Genomic DNA, 16,981 nt, shown 5'->3' on the forward strand with positions numbered 1-16,981 from the left:
TTTCCGCAGAGACTAAAATATTCTGTTTGTGATTTTACTTTTTAAACCAAAAATCAAGGTGCTAAATAATGGAATATGTTTGTTTAATTCTTATTGTCACTGTAGAAGGATAACATTTGACTGCTGAACTAATGAAGTACGGACGGTAATAATTATCATCCAAAACGGAAAAAATCACATTATATTTTCGTTTCCTGGAATGTTATATTCTCTGGACATACGAGGTTATTCTACAATCTACAGCTACGTTATTAAACTCATGGCATTTTCATGTTGATCTAAAATGTTTGTAGGTTGCTTAACCGCACTTTTGTTTATAATATAATATAATGTATAATATCATATTATAATCGCTTTGACGAAAATGAAATTAAAAAAAAGTGTCGACAAACTATGCTATCGCCATGCAAGTAAGACCGGGGTTTTAATTATTATTACATAGTTGTACATGTAAATATTACTCTATTACCTAAATCTTGTTATAATATGTTCATTAATTCGTTGTTAGACAATCGCAAGCTTACGATTGTCTACTTTGAGGTTTTACGTTCAAATCTCGGCTAATAGATTATAATGTCTGATGGTAACGATGAAGTAATAAAAATATTGCTTAAGTTATTACTTATTTTTTTAAATTCACGAATGTAATAATGTATAAAATGTTGAGGGTTCTCAATATGTATACAGAAAAAAAGACGCAATCATAAATAACATTTATACAACAAGATCAGTGAGCAAGCCATATGCTTTTATCACAACTGGAGTAATGTCTTCAGCGGGTTTATTGTCATTGACCAGCCAAATACTCCCACTGTCACCGCGCTTGCAAGCGTCTATCAAACCTGTTGCTGCAGAATTGGCACTAAAAAGAAATAATTAACTTTAAACCAATGTACCTGTTATAGAACTAATATTTTAATATTATTCTTGCCCTCGACTTTGTAGATACTTTATTAGATTTATTAGATTTTTAACTACGTAGCCAACAGCTGTTGTAAAAAATACAAAACTAAATTTATTTATTAACGAAGAATTCCCTTAATTGGATCGATCTTAACCTGCATATATTGTGTCACCAACAATTTTTCTACAGATAAGCACAACATTAACATGCAATGTATCTGTGACGAACATATGCATAGGTTCATACAGATGCATAGAAAAATGTTTTCTTGTTACTAGCAAAGTTATTTATTTATTTATTAAAACTTCATTGTAGGTATATATGTCATATAGAAATATAATATAATTAAAATAATTAAATAAAAAGGAGAGCAACTGGTGACCATATCGCTTTCGAGCGATCACTTCCAGGCTTATCAGAAACACTAGTAAGAAAAATATACTAATATATTTGCATAATACAATCTAATAACAATTTAAATAATAAAGTCGAAGCTTAGTCACCTTTGAAGAGGAAATTGTTTAATGAATTCCCATAGTTCGTCTGACAATTCTTCGTCAAAAGCTTTTATTTTCTCTTTACTCAGTAGACTTGTGTCTGTAGCACCATAGCACATAGTCATCACTTTAACACCAGTTTTCTCATAGTTTTCTTGTGCCTGTAACGAGAGGGACCTTAGATAATTATTGTATAAGCAGTGTTGGTTGAGTGGGCTCCTCTAAACTCTGAGAACCCTTTGAATAACTTCTGTGCAGGAAAATACTTTTCTATTTATGTCTGCCAACAGCAATCGAGTTGTAAACGAAAATATCGTGAAGAAACTTAGCATGCCTTCACCTAAAAAATTGGATTAAATATAGAAACCTGAGGCCAAGACTTACCACAGGTTTGTTAGTGCAACATTATTGTTGCGGTAAATATGAAGGAATTCATATTAAATTCAATCACTTGGGCGAGAATTCTTGTACTCTTATAATGAACCCTTAAAAAGTGTCTATCTGAAGATCCGGGTGTGGAATTATTTGACAGTAAGCTAATATTATTTTATTAAATGATTCTCGACATTTTTGTAATAAATAAAAATATATAAATAATAGGAATGTTCGCCTTTCTCCAAGTTAGAATTCAGTATGATATATAAATATGTCTCAGTCGCCCCTGCAGATTAGATCAAGAGGCAGACAAACAAAAGATATAAAGCTTCATGGAAGAATTCTTAAGAGTGATTGGAATTTTTACAAACGAAGAAAGTCGCGAAGGACTCAGACCAGTGGACGATCAGGAGGCTAAAACCCATAAAAGGTTGTAGTACCACTGATTTTGTGCATGCATAAACGGCTTGTATAATAGAGAAATGTAGCAGAGTTAGCCCAGTTCAACGTGCGACTCTCATCCCTGAGGTAGTAGGTTCGATCCCCATCTATGCACCAATTGACTCTTTGTCTTATGTAGCCATTTAACATTCGCTTGTTAGGCAAGACTCAAAATGTCGCGAGCATGTATCACGCTCGGGAAACTGATCACCTACTTGCCTATTAGATTGAAAAATGATCATGAAACAGATACTGAAATCTAAGCTGTAGACATAAAAATGTTCTGATCGATCCATAGTAGAGAAAGAATTCAAGACTATTAGATAACGATCACCATAACTGCACCGCTCTCAGATAATACATATTCAATAAAAAAAATATCTAATCGGCTTAAATTAAAACACCTTTAATCTAATTATTATCACATTTTTATTTCCCTCCACAAAGAAAGAAACAAGAAAAGCTTTAACAAATTCTGATAAAAGAATCAAAATTTTAAAAATATATTAAAATATAAAAAGCTTTTAGAACTTACTCCAATGCAAATACTAAATTGCAGTATTGCGCTTTTAGTTGCAGAGTAGATGGGCAGGAATCGATTTTGCATTAACGCCGCAGCGGAAGATATGTTCATAATTATCCCGCCTCTACCTGAACGATCCGTGCGCATGAGATCTCTAGCCTTTAACGTACTTGATATTAAGGCATTCTGAAAAATCACATAAATGTGGTATACATTTAAGTCGTTGAGAATTTTAGCACTTAGATTCATCAACTAACAGTTATAATTAATTACAAATTTAAATAACTTCACCGTTGATAAACCAACCTTAAATGAATTTCTATAAAGTAAACTTACTTTTTGTTGTTAAACAGAATAATATTATTATTATTTATGTCCCTTGGACATTCCAGATCTATGTTTTTAAAATTTATACTCCTGTTTTGTGTATTTAGGACTCTTTCACGATCCAAGTAACTGTAGTGAACCAAGTGAACTTAGGTAAATTCCCTATCATTAGCGCAAATAAAACTTATGTAATTGATATTTAAAGATTCTGAGTTTATGAGTATACTCACAATATTCACATTGAGGGTTGACCTAAATGCATCAGGACTCTCATTCAATATACCCGCATTATTTATCACAACATCTATAGACCCATGGTCATCAATGATTTTCTTATAGATATCAAATAGTTCTTCGTCATTGCTGACATCACATTTTACAAATTTAACTCGTCCTTTGAATTTTGTTTCCAATTCTTTTTCTAATTGTTTTCCGGCGTTCACGTTTACATCTAATATGGTGACGTGCTAAAATGTACAAAAGGTATGCAAAAAATAGTTCACTAAAAAGAAACAAATTATGAGAAACAATAAAACTATAATGCAAGACTGAATTAATTTACACCTTTTAAGCTAAGTTCCTGTAATAGAATACCCGTTATACGCCCTTGACTTGCGAACTGGTTGTATATGTAAATTTACAATTAATTTAATTTGATTTTTTGGCGTTCATAAGTGTACATGTTACCTATATGAAAACAGATATTTTTGAGTTTGAGTTTGAATGTTCTTTTAGACAAACACGTGACCATGCTTCGGTGTCTTCTAAATTTCGCAACGTTTTTCCGGTAATTGAAATAGATTTGGGTTTTATTTTTAATAAACGATTTGTTGCGAATGTTTCGATTAAACTGGGAACTATAACTCAAAAATAGATAAATACATACACGTAAAAACGCGTTAAAATACACACCTTAGCGCCTTCTTCGAGAAATAGTTTAACAGTTGCAGCTCCAATACCAGTCGCACCGCCAGTGATTAAAACAATTTTATCGTTTAAATTGCACATTGTAAGAAACGTCTTATTCTTTTGGAGAATTGTAGCAACTGATATATAATTTTTATTACGCAAGAGTCCGGTGCAATAACCGGTATAAATTTATTGCAATCATTTTATGATCTGATATTATACCTATTAAACTAAGGCACAGTGTTTATTCGGGCGAACCCAAAAATTAATGCACAATGAGATCAGACCGTGACAGTCGATCGATCTGCTTCCCAATAACCAAACCCTACGAAGAAAATCCATTTTTGGCGACGGATAGAATGCAAACTCTGTGCAGTTTACACTCATTTTGATAATCAATATAAACTAAATAAAACCGTACAAATAATATTAAAATATACATGTCTATGTTTAATACATATCAAATAACTTTTTAATTATAGGATATAGGATATGGGCACAGTTGAAGTGTCATTTTCATACAATGATCTATCCACATACACCGATCACCATGGCTAGCTTGTATCGACTGATGGTTAATTTTATCAATATTTGGATTAAGATGAAAATCTCAGCTGGGCAGAAATGGATTGAGATAGGTTATTGGGTTTGGGCGTATATGAACACTACTTTGTCCGGGTGGTATAAGTGCTTAGGGCAGCATTTTTAATTACATATCAAAAGATTAATTTTAACGCTGATGAACGTCCAAAAAAGTGTACATTTATTATTTACTAAGGAATTATACAAAGGCACAGTATTTATTTATTTATTTATTTATTTATTGGGAAACCAAACAGAGACATCCTTAATAAAAACAAAGTCAAAAATAAAACAAATACAAACACACTGGATGCATCCACATCAGGTTACACTTATATATGATACACAAAATAATACATGACAACAACACACTAATAGTAATATAAAGTTAAGACATTAAGAGTTTCTTTATTTTATTCTTAAACAAAGCAGTAGTGGAGTGCGAAAAAGGGTCAATGTTTTTGATTGTAGGTACATAAAATGTATCAACTTTTGGGATTCTTTCTTTATTAATTTTGAATTACTATGGGTCAGTTAGTAGTTGTGTTACCCGGAAACCTAGCTGTTTTCTTAGTAGTTTTTTTTTTCATTTATTATATTATACAATTAAGATATATCTTAATTGACATATTTTTGCGTACCTCAACATAAATAACCTAAATAAGCCTTCTGAATTTTATTAACATTTGAATTTTAAATTTTGCTACACCTCTGAATAGCAGTAATAGGTTTTGCATGTAGACCCAGTGCCACAAACTTCGCGTCAAATCCGACATCTACTACTACTGGTTAAATGTATTTTGTTTGGTTAAAATTTTAATTGTGTTTTATCAATCTTAATGGTTTAATGTTTAAATAATAAAAATGTTTACAATTTTTTATCTTTTTATCTGCAATGTTTAAATAATAATGCGAATACAACATTACTTTTGTACGAGAAGATTCCCAATGTTGCCACATTAGTACTATGAGTATATTTGAATTAAGATCCCAAAATCCAATACAGTTTTGACGTAGATAATGAGAATCCGCATCCAAAACCACATGTGAATGTGGGGATCTATTGGCTTCATGTCGGTTGCTCGTACTGTCCATGTTTCTTCGACATAAAGAAATGGGAAACAATCGACCATTCTTTTTTAGTTCTACACCCTTATTTGTTTAGCTTGTTATTTAACTCGGTGAATTTTCTTGCTCATCTAAATTATTTGAAGGTTTGATTGCTTTATTTGTATAAATAATATAATTATAGTGTCGTAATTCTTTAAAGAAAATAAAATGAAAAAAAGTATCGACAAACTTTGCGATAAGCGTGCGATTTAGACCGGTTTTCAACTATATAATACTTACACATCTAAATAGTATTACCGAAATTATAAACAAGATATGTCATATATCAATTCCCAGTTAAATGGTCAAATGATACGTATACGATATTTGGACATATTTTGTCATCTGTCATTATTTTGTTCATTATGTTCATACATTTGTTGAAAAACAATCACCAGCTTCCGATAGATTATACCTGCTGGTTATGGTGAATGTAAATAAAATATTGTTAAGGTAGGTCAGAATTTATTATATAACATCTAAACAACAAGATCAGTGAGTAAGCCATATGCTTTTTTCACAACTGGAGTAATGTCTTCAGCGGGTTTATTGTCATTGACCAGCCAAATGCTCCCACTGTCACCGCGCTTGCATGCTTCTATCAAACCCGTTGCTGCAAAATTGGCACTAAAAAGGAATAATTTACTTTAACCAATGTATAATACCTATTATAACTAAGATGTTTTTATTAATATTTATTTGTGCGCTCTTGTCAGTGTTATTTTGATTTAATTCAGTACATATTTACTATTTACTTGGATATGAATACAATAGTTTTTTTTATGTGTAGATATTCATTTCATTCATTTTTCGGTTTTAAATTTTATTAACTTATTAGAAACACTAGTGATAGAAATAATAATATGTTGATAGGTTTAAATAGTAAAGTAGTCACCTTTGGAGAGGTAATTGTTTAATGTAGTCATATAGTTCGTCCGTGAATTCTTCGTCAAAAGGTTTCATTTTCTCTTTACTCAGTAGACTTGTGTCTGTAGCACCGTAACACCAGTTTTCTCATAGTTTTCTTGAGCCTGTAACGAGAGAGACCTTAGATAATTATTGTTTGAGCAGTGTTGTTCCTACCGAACTAGCATGCCAATGAGCGGCGTTGCAGTTTTTAACAGAATGAATGAATGAATTTGCATGGGTATTTATCGACAACTTTTTTCTCAATTTGTTTGTATAAGAAAAAAGTTTTTAGTTAATTAAATTTTCATTGTACGTTTACAAAATATGCATATCACACAAGCATGAAGTTGTTTAAGATAAATTGTCCGTTTATGAGGTCAATTCAGTTATCAATAACGATAAAAATATACCGGTTACTTAAATAACATATTTGATACGGTCAAATTTTGACAATGATAAGCAATAATTGCAATATTTTAAATTATTTTTTTTAAGATTCTATAAATAAACAAAAAATATAAAAATATTTTAAAAGGAAATTTAACTAAAAGTGACTAATACAATGATAATATTTGGCCTGAACCTATTATAATAACAACGATTTCATAACCTTCAACTTAATTGGGTTCCTAGAAAAATATCTTCATTTAATTTTTTAATCTCATGCTAAAATCGATCAGTATCATTTTCCTGTGTCTATGTTATGATTATTATGTTGATGTTTAACATGCCATTATCATTTAACCGAATGTGAAATTGCGTACATTTAAATAAAGTCCATTGGTGCAAAGCCGGAAACTGAACCTACGACCTCAGGAGTTAGTGTCACAAGCTGAAGCCACTAGGCCTACACTGCGCTGCTTTAAGAAAATAAACTCATAAAAGAACTAATATTAAGAACCATATTTTAATGGACGTTATCCATTAAAATAGCAAAAGTTTTGAGAACTTACTCCAATGCAAATACTAAATTGCAGTACTGCGCTTTTAGCTGCACAGTAGATGGGCATAAACCGATTCGGCATTAATGCCGCAATGGAAGATATGTTCATAATTATCCCGCCTCTACCTGAACGATCCGTGCGCATGAGTTCTCTAGCCTTTAACGTACTTGTCATTAAGGCATTCTGAAAAATCACATAAATGTGGTACAAATTTAAGTTGTTGAAAATTTAAGCACTCAGATTCATTTAACAGTTACAATTAATCACAATTTTAAATAACTTCACCGTTGATAAGCATACCTTAAAAGGATTTCTATAAAGAAAGCTTTTTGTTGTTAAATTAATATAATATTTAGGTCTGTTAGGCATTCTTGATCTTTGTTTTAAAATTATAGTCTTAGGTAAATTTTCTGTGATTAGCGCAGATAATTAATTTTTGTAGTTGATACTTAAAGATCCTAAGTTTATCAAACTTTACTCACAATATTCACATTGAGCGCTGTCCTATATACATCAGGACTATCATTCATTATACCCGCATTATTTATCACAACATCTATAAACCCATGGTCATCAATGATTTTCTTATAGATATCAAATAGTTCTTCATCATTCCTGACATCGCATTTGACAAATTTAACTCGTCCTTTGAATTTTGTTTCCAATTCCTTTTCCAATTGTTTTCCCGCGTTCAAGTTTACATCTGTTATGGTGACGTGCTAAAATGATTAAAGTTTAAAAAACTATTTGACTAAGAACTAAAGAGGAACATAGGAGAAACTCTCAAATTATTATGCACAAACAAATTTATTTACAGTTTATAAGCTTGTATGCTTTCACCTCCTGTAATAGGATATTCTTTTAGACAAATACATGACATGGCTTCTGTGCCTGTAAATTCCGCAACGTTTTCCCGGTAATTGAAATAAAAATGGGTTTCATTTTCAATAAACATTTTGTTGCGAATTTTCGCGAATTTTAGAGAAATCTGGGAAATAATATTTAAAAAATACACACCTTAGCGCCTTCTTCGAGAAATAGTTTAACAGCAACAGCTCCAATACCAGTCGCACCACCAGTGATAAAAACAATTTTATCGTTTAAATTGTACATTTTTAAAACACGTCTTATTTTTTCGGAAAATTTTAACGTCTGATACATATTTTAATTATAAGCATCAATTTATTGCAAATCATTCTATCTAATAATGGCATATTACATAAACAACATACATTGATTATTGTATGAACACTAGTTTCCGGCGACTTTGCTCTTGTGGTATGAAAATGTATGATAAATAAAAAAAATATTTTTTATGTTTTTTTTAATACTGTTATTATTAATGTAACTCTTAAGTTATTATATAGAACGCTGGGCAAACGAGCACAAAGCTCTTTAGCGCCGTATTAGCTGTTAAAATTTGAAGCTAAGAAAGTTTTCTTCCCTTCAAATTTTAACCGAACTGAAAATCTCAGAGTCGCAAGCATCGCAAGCTTTCGACGTACGTTTAAATCTGCCAATCGATTTTATCTGCTAGTTACGGTGTATGCAATAAAAAACTAGATTAGGTAGGTCAGGATTTAATGTTAATAAAAACTCACAAATGATTTAAATATAAAAAGGTTTTCAATAACCTAACATAAAGAAGCACATTGTAAAATTACATCTATACAACAAGATCAGTGAGCAAGCCATACGCTTTTTTCACAACTGGAGTAATGTCTTCAACGGGTTTATTGTGATTTACCAGCCAAATACTTCCACTGTCACCGCGCTTGCAAGCGTCCACCAAACCCTTTGCAGCTGAATTGGCACTAAAAAGGAATAATTTATTTTTACCCAATATTAAATATAGTATTACTAGCGGATCCGACAGACGTTGTCCTGTCTATACGTCTTTAATTTGAAAATTTCAAACTTTTTTTAATAAGCTAAAACATTCTGGACCATTTTGATGAAAATTATTATTCAAATGTTATGACAATATCTAACGATCCAGCACATGGTCTACAATAACACAATGATAACAAAACTTTTTTTTAATTTGATCGCAGCGCTAACTGTCGGGACAGACTAAAATTAAAATTAGAATATTATTTAAAATTTGACAGTGCGATGGTAGCGCCGTCTGTCGGATCCAATGTAAAACATTTCAAAATCAACAACTACTAATTAATTAAAAAAAACATTGTCCAGCGGACAAAATTGTGAATCTAAACCATTCTCGAATCTCCACGAACACACACAAAAAATTTCATCAAAATTGGTCCAGTCGTTTAGGAGGAGTTCAGTCACATACACACGCACACAAGAAATATATATATATTAAGATATAACTAGTGTTTTTATATTACTTGTGCCCTCTTGTAACCTTTGTCAGGGTAATTTTGATTTAATTCAGTATTTAGTATTTACGTTGTACGTTTACAACAGTTTTTTTTTAATTTTGTAACGGCCAGTAGTAAACTTGAGCTGGGTCTATAGATAATTTATAATGTCCATTTTATGTTTTGTATTTTAATTTAAGTATATATAATATAATAACATCTTTTATAAAAAATACAAACCAAATGTATTAACAAAGAATAACTGTGAACGGGCCACCCTAGTAAGAAAGTAATGTGTCTTTAATTTTCCTTTATCCCATTAATGAGTTAATATTATTATTAGTATTAGAGTATTATTTATTAACACTTCGTTGCAAGTATAGATACGTATAGTATAATCAAATAAAAAGGAGAGCAACTGGCGGCCTTATCGCTTTCGAGCAATATCTTCCAGGTAACCACAAACTTATTAGAAACACTAGTAATAGTAATATACTGATAGATTTAAATAAGGGTTGAGTTAGTCACCTTTGAAGAGGGAATTGTTTAATGCAGTCATATAGTTCGTCCGTGAATTCTAAGTCAAAAGGTTTCATTTTCTCTTTACTCAGTAGACTTGTGTCTGTAGCACCGTAGCACATAGTCATCACCTTAACACCAGTTTTCTCATAGTTTTCTTGTGCCTGTAACGAGAGAGACCTTTGATAGCTATTGTATGAGTTGTGTTGGTCTTTTTGAATTACGCCTGGGCAGAAAAATTTATTTCTTTCTATTTGTTCAATTAGCAAGCGCATTAGAAGGAAAACATCGTGAGGAAACATAGCATGCCTTCACCTAAAAATCGACGATGATATATATCAAATCATCAAGGATTGGATATAGAAATCTGAGGCCAAGACTTGCCACTGGTTTGTTAGTGCATTATTGTTGCGGCAAATATGAATACATCAGGAAATGTATATTAATATGTACACAATTTTAATCTCGTAAAGAAACTTCATGAACTAGGGCGAAAATTCTTGCGCTTTTATATTGAGAAACCTTCAAAAAAGTATCTATAGCTCCGGGTTTATCATGTGGAATGATTTGACAGTAAGCTAATGGGAATGTGGCTTTCCTTCGAATTGTCATGTTTAATTCAGTGTGATATATACACTAGTCTCAGTGGACGCTACTGCAGTTTAGACTAAGAAAGTGTTATAAATGATATCGCTGTTATCGCAGGTAGCTGTAGTTCAAAGCAAGTCGGATGCCGCGCTTTTAACTATATTTTGTGAAAAGATAGTAAAATCATACGATGCTTTAGGTTGCTTTTTTATATTAAGTTGAATTTTATTTATTTTATTTTATTTTTATTTATTTGGTGCACAAAACACATTATAATCTTTACAAAAATAAACTTAAAACTAATAGTTATGAACAGGATTCTAATGTAAAACCATGTGCACACTGCAAAATTAATGTTACATCAATAAAAGGCTCATAACTAACAAAGGTAACATAGTAAAAAAAAAAAAAACAATAATAATAATAATAATAAGTTCCTCGACACCAATTTAACGTAACGTTAATCAGGACCACAAGGGTCAGCACTTAACCTACGATGGAGGATGTCTTTAACGACACTAATGAATTTATTGATGTTGCGACAGAATATGTCCACAAGTAAGTGGTTGCTCTTTGCCATCTCGTTATATTGACGAGCCATCCTGGTCAAAGGGTTGTAAAAAGAGATGTTATTCTTATAAGTTTGAAGGGAAAATAAATTGACTTCGTTAGCTCTACGGGCACTAAATCTAATGTTAAGGCTAATGTGAGCTAGTAGTTCGGGAGAGTCTATAATGGAGTGGGTGATTTTGTAAAGGTAAACTAAGTCGAAGACTATGCGTCTGGATTCTAATGGTTGAACTTTAAATTTCAGGAGTCTATCGCAATAATTTAAGTTAGACCGGCCAGGTTTTATACGATAACATAAAATTCTGAGAAATTTCCTCTGAATTCGTTCAATATCGTCAATGTGCACCTTATAATTCGGCGACCATATAGGACTACCGTATTCTAATATACTTCTTACGAGGCTGAAGTATAAGTACAAGGTGCTACGAGGTTTTTTAAATCCTTTTGTGGATCTAAGAATAAAACCCAGTAGATGATTTGCTTTAGACGTGATGTGACTATAGTGGGCACGGAATGAAAGCTTGTCATCGAACAGGATACCTAGGTCTTTTGCAACATCTGATCTGTTAACTAATTGACCATCTATGACGTAGTTCCATACGATTTTGTTTCGTTTATTAGTAAACGATATGACAAAACACTTGTCTATATTTAAATACATGTAGTTCGTCTTGCACCATTGTGATACGGTATTGATATCACGCTGTAATGTTAAGCAGTCATCTAAATTAGTAATAGAAGTAAATATTTTTAAGTCATCTGCATATAAGAGACAATTGCAGGACAGTTGTTGAATAAGGTCATTAATAAAAACTACGAAGAATAATGGCCCTAAGTGGGAACCCTGAGGTACTCCCGATGTAACTGCGATAGGTGCAGAGATGAAGCCCTTTAACGCAACCAACTGAGTTCTAGAGTCTAGGTATGAGCAGATCCATCTATATAAACTGCCGTGGATACCATGTGACGCTAACTTATGACAGAGCAGATGGTGATTTACTTTGTCAAAAGCCTTAGAGAAGTCAGTGTAAACAGAGTCAACTTGGCCACCTGTGGCAAACACTTGACAGAGATAGTTTTTGTATTCCAGAAGGTTAGTGACCGTAGACCTGTTTCTGACAAAACCATGTTGCTTGTATGAAAGAACAGGCTTAAAATGACTGAACAGATGAGTATACATCACTGACTCAAATAATTTAGCAGCGCAAGATAAAATACTTATCGGTCTATAGTTTTTACAATTGGACTTATCACCACTTTTATAAATAGGTATTATGTGGGCAGTTTTCCAGCGCTTAGGAAACACACCACTAGTTAACGATTTATTAAAGAGAACACATAATGGAATGGACAACTCCTTTCCGCAACTTTTTATGAAAATAGGAGGCAGAAGGTCAGGACCCGCCCCTTTGTTAATATCCAAACTATCTATTTTACGTTTGATATCTGTTACCGTAATAGAAAAGCCAGATAATATATTAAAATACGTGTTATTTACAGCACCAGATTGGTCAGTGTATATAGTTTTATTAGTTTTATCGTCAAAAACTGAACCAAAGTATCGCGAAAAAAGGTCACATATCCCCTGACCGTCTGTCTCAGAAGTATTTTCAAGTGTCATGGTGTGAGGCACTGAAATATGGCCTTTACGATTATTCACAAATCTCCAAAATGATTTTATGTCCTTGACCAACGAGTCCTCGATGGATGAATGACGGGATTTAATCCAATTTGATAAAACGTGGTTCACGTTTTATTAAATTGTATTAATTATTCAATGCATTACATAGATATATTTATCATAGGCTAACACAGCAAATATTAGGTACCTATATTTCTAAACATCTAAAACGTAGACAATCGTATCTCCATTAACATTAATTTGTTATCACTCATCACATATCACTTATCTCTAAGTTCACTGTGTCGACACAAGTGAACTTAGCGATAATATTTACGTCCCGGTCGTAGGTAGGTTCCTACAGGCTACCTATTCCTTAAATTTTGTATGTGTAAAAAAGGTTTTATGTTATTTACTTATTCATTGTTGTGTTACGAAAATATCTATTAATATGCAAGAAATTGTTTATCATCGATTTTCCGTTTATGAGGTCAGTTCAGTTATCAAATACGATAAAGATACGGTTACTTAAATTACATATTTGATACGATAATGTAGACTTTTGATAATGATAAGTTATATGAGATTTTCCTTATAATTAATTAAATTTACTTTTATCTCTATATATTTTGTTATGATTTTCGACGATTTCAACTAAACATAGGATTATCAGTTAATCGTTTCAATAGTTGCCATAATTACCAATTTTTAGAAGACTCGATTTTTTATGAAAGTCAAACTGGTCATGCCTTATGGCCAGGATACATATCGGCGTTCTTAGAGCGAATTCTTTGATTCGATATTTTTAGAGTATATGTAGTCGAAAAGCACAATTTTGTTTGATTTCATGATGACAACCATAGATCTAATTTCATTTTAATAAATTGTTAATAATAACAACGATTTCATTACACATAAAACTTAATTGAGTTCCTAGAAATATCTCCTATATTCATTTTTCAATACTAGTGTAAAAGTCGATATGTATCAATTTCTTGTTTCTATGATATGATAACCATGTTGACGTTTGACATGCCCCTTTAAAGATTGTAGCTCTTGTTAATCTGCGCGAAGATAATCATGCCAAGGTTCTTCTGCTGTTCGTAACTTCTACATGTCGTTTCGAAAATACGTAAAATGAATCAGTTGCACTACAACCTTTTTATGTCTGGGCCTCAGATTTCTGTCCGTGATCATTTATCATTTTAATAGATAAGTAGATTCATATATCAAAAAGTCGACGACGTGTGTCAGGCACAGGAGTAACAATGACACACGTCGTCAATTTTTTGAGTTTAAAGCAAGCCTGTTTCTCAAGATCTTTTCCATCACCATTCGAGAGAATGTCACATGCACACATAGGAATAAAGTCCATTTGTGCACAGCCGCAAATTGCTCCAATGACATCACGGATGAGAGTCTAAGCCAACATTGGGCAGCTCTTAGAAAATAGATATTAAATAAAAAAACTTCAAATCTTAAATTGATCGTCTAAAATCGGATATTACTACATTTTCTTTTTCGCTCAAAAAAGACAAATTCTGACGAAAAACTATATTTTCTAAAGTCCATTGAAATAGTAAGTCTAACACTAGCAAAAGCTTTAAGTACTTACTCCAATGCACATACTAAATTGCAGTACTGCGCTTTTAGCTGCAAAGTAGACGGGCAGGAATCGATTCTGCATTAATGCCGCAATCGAAGATATGTTCATAATTATACCGCCTCTACCTGAACGATCCGTGCGCATGAGTTCTCTAGCCTTTAACGTACTTGTTATTAAGGCATTCTGAAAAGTCACAAATTAGGTATACAGATACATCTAACATGTATTTAGAACTCTTTCACAGTCTTTAACAATATACAAATTTCTCAACTCAATTACCTAGTTACAATAGATGTAGTTAATACTTAAAGATTATGAGTTTATCAAACTATACTTACAATATTGACATTGAGCGCTGTCCTATATACATCAGGACTATCATTCATTATACCCGCATTATTTATCACAACATCTATAAACCCATGGTCATCAATAATTTTCTTATAGATATCAAATAGTTCTTCATCATTCCTGACATCGCATTTGACAAATTTAACTCGTCCTTTGAATTTTGTTTCCAATTCTTTTTCCAATTGTTTTCCCTCGTTTATGTTTACATCTGTTATGGTGACGTGCTAAAACGTATAAAGGTATGCAAAAAATAGTTCACTAAAAAGGAACATATAAGAAACAATAAAACTATATTCCAAGACTGAATTTATTTACACGTATTAAGCTGGTATGAAAGTTTACTTCTCAGGCAAATTATATTTGACTGAGAAGTAAACTTAGAAACTCTTAGACTATTATACACAATTAAACATATTAACACTTTATAAGCGTGTATGCTTTCATCTCCTGTAATAGGATATTCATTTAGACAAATACAGACTTCTGTGACTGTAAAATCCGCAACGTTATCCAACGGTAAGTAATTAAAATAGAATGTAATTTCATGAAAAAAAACTCAATATGTTGTGATTTTTTTCGAAATATTTTTTAAATATTGACAATTAAATTCAAACGTAAAAATACACACCTTAGCGCCTTCTTCGAGAAATAATTTCACAGCTATAGCTCCTATACCAGTCGCACCACCAGTGATAAAAACAATTTTATCTTTTAAATTGTACATTATTTAAACACGTCTTCTTCTTTCGGAAAATTAAAATTTCTGATATAACAATGTCCGATGTAAGAATCAATTTATTGCAAATCATTCTATGAACTTATATCATATCAACCTATTAAACTAAATTACATACTGTGATTATTATATGAACCTTAGTTCCCACTACTGGTCGCGTGGTTTTATTGAGGCCTTTTTTTAATTTTTTGAAAGATATTTTAACGAAGATTAACTTAAAAAAAATAAGTTTTAGTTTCCTTTTTTTGGATCTCTATACCAAATTTTATTTAAATCGTTGGAGTGGTTTTAGCGTGAAAGCGACATGTAGAAATATTTTTTTGCATTTTGCCCAATACTTAGAATGAAGAATGCATCATTACAGTTTAATACGTCTTCGTAATTATTACTCTATTGTATTTAAGTTATACTTCTTCTGGTGTTAGGGAAAGTGATTAGAGTAAATTTTTACGATGCGCGCGCACACCGCCACAAAAACCGACACCCTGAAGTTAGTTAAAGTCAAAATTTTAGATTTTTCGTGTTATTTAAATAAATTTTATTTAAATAGATAATGGATTATAGGTACTAAAACTTTGAATGTGTCAAATACTTTTTTATCTTATTGCGCCAAAGAAGCCTAACTCCCAACGCGTGTAAATAAGTACACACAAGTTTTTTTTAATTAGTTTAGTTCACTTGTGATAGTTTTCGTCGCATTTGGAGGTTATATATGAGTCGAATCCATAAATCTAACTGTATTTTTAGTCATTTTTTGTAAGTCAAGACTCTATTTGCGAGTCCCTTTCGTTGAGGACCGTAAAAAAAATCATAACCTTGGTTTTATTCCGTAAATATTATTTGACATTGACTTGACAAACAATAAAAATATTTTTATCACCAAAATGTTTACAATTTTTTATCAATTGCTTAATAATTTTGTTATTAAACAGTTGGCCTCACTTTATTTACTTAACTCGGAGATGTTACTTTTAGAATAAGGGTCAAACGGATCTTTAGCGCAGTTATTGTGTTCTTTCAAATAGGGGATCCGACGTGCAATGTTGTGTTTTTGTATCATAAGATTTTCAAGGCCACATGAATACTATACATATTTTATAAATTTATTTGTTTGAGTTTCAGGTACCACCCTACAACTAATA

The 16,981-nt window shown here is 31.8% G+C and overlaps 1 protein-coding gene across 5 annotated transcripts; it reads right to left on the reverse strand.

Moving 5' to 3' along the window:
- Positions 1–698: 698 nt before the first annotated feature.
- Positions 699–15,887, reverse strand: LOC110995661 (15-hydroxyprostaglandin dehydrogenase [NAD(+)]). Of its 5 annotated transcripts, none has more exons than XM_045629071.1 (5): positions 15,732–15,879; positions 8,004–8,240; positions 7,531–7,704; positions 1,408–1,562; positions 699–862 (listed from the first exon to the last, which is right to left on the reverse strand). In XM_045629071.1, the coding sequence occupies exons 1-5, from the start codon at positions 15,825–15,827 to the stop codon at positions 715–717; spliced, it is 810 nt and encodes a 269-aa protein (XP_045485027.1). In that variant the 5' UTR covers positions 15,828–15,879; the 3' UTR covers positions 699–714. The 5 variants fall into 5 exon arrangements, with proteins under 5 accessions (XP_045485027.1, XP_045485025.1, XP_022118619.2 ...); XM_045629069.1 differs by lacking the exon at positions 15,732–15,879 and adding an exon at positions 8,539–8,694; XM_022262927.2 differs by lacking the exons at positions 7,531–7,704; positions 8,004–8,240; positions 15,732–15,879 and adding exons at positions 2,753–2,926; positions 3,298–3,534; positions 3,980–4,125.
- Between the last annotated feature and the right edge of the window lie 1,094 nt (positions 15,888–16,981).

The sequence above is a fragment of the Pieris rapae genome, chromosome 8, assembly GCF_905147795.1.
Source record: "Pieris rapae chromosome 8, ilPieRapa1.1, whole genome shotgun sequence".
NCBI classification, from domain to species: domain Eukaryota; kingdom Metazoa; phylum Arthropoda; class Insecta; order Lepidoptera; family Pieridae; genus Pieris; species Pieris rapae.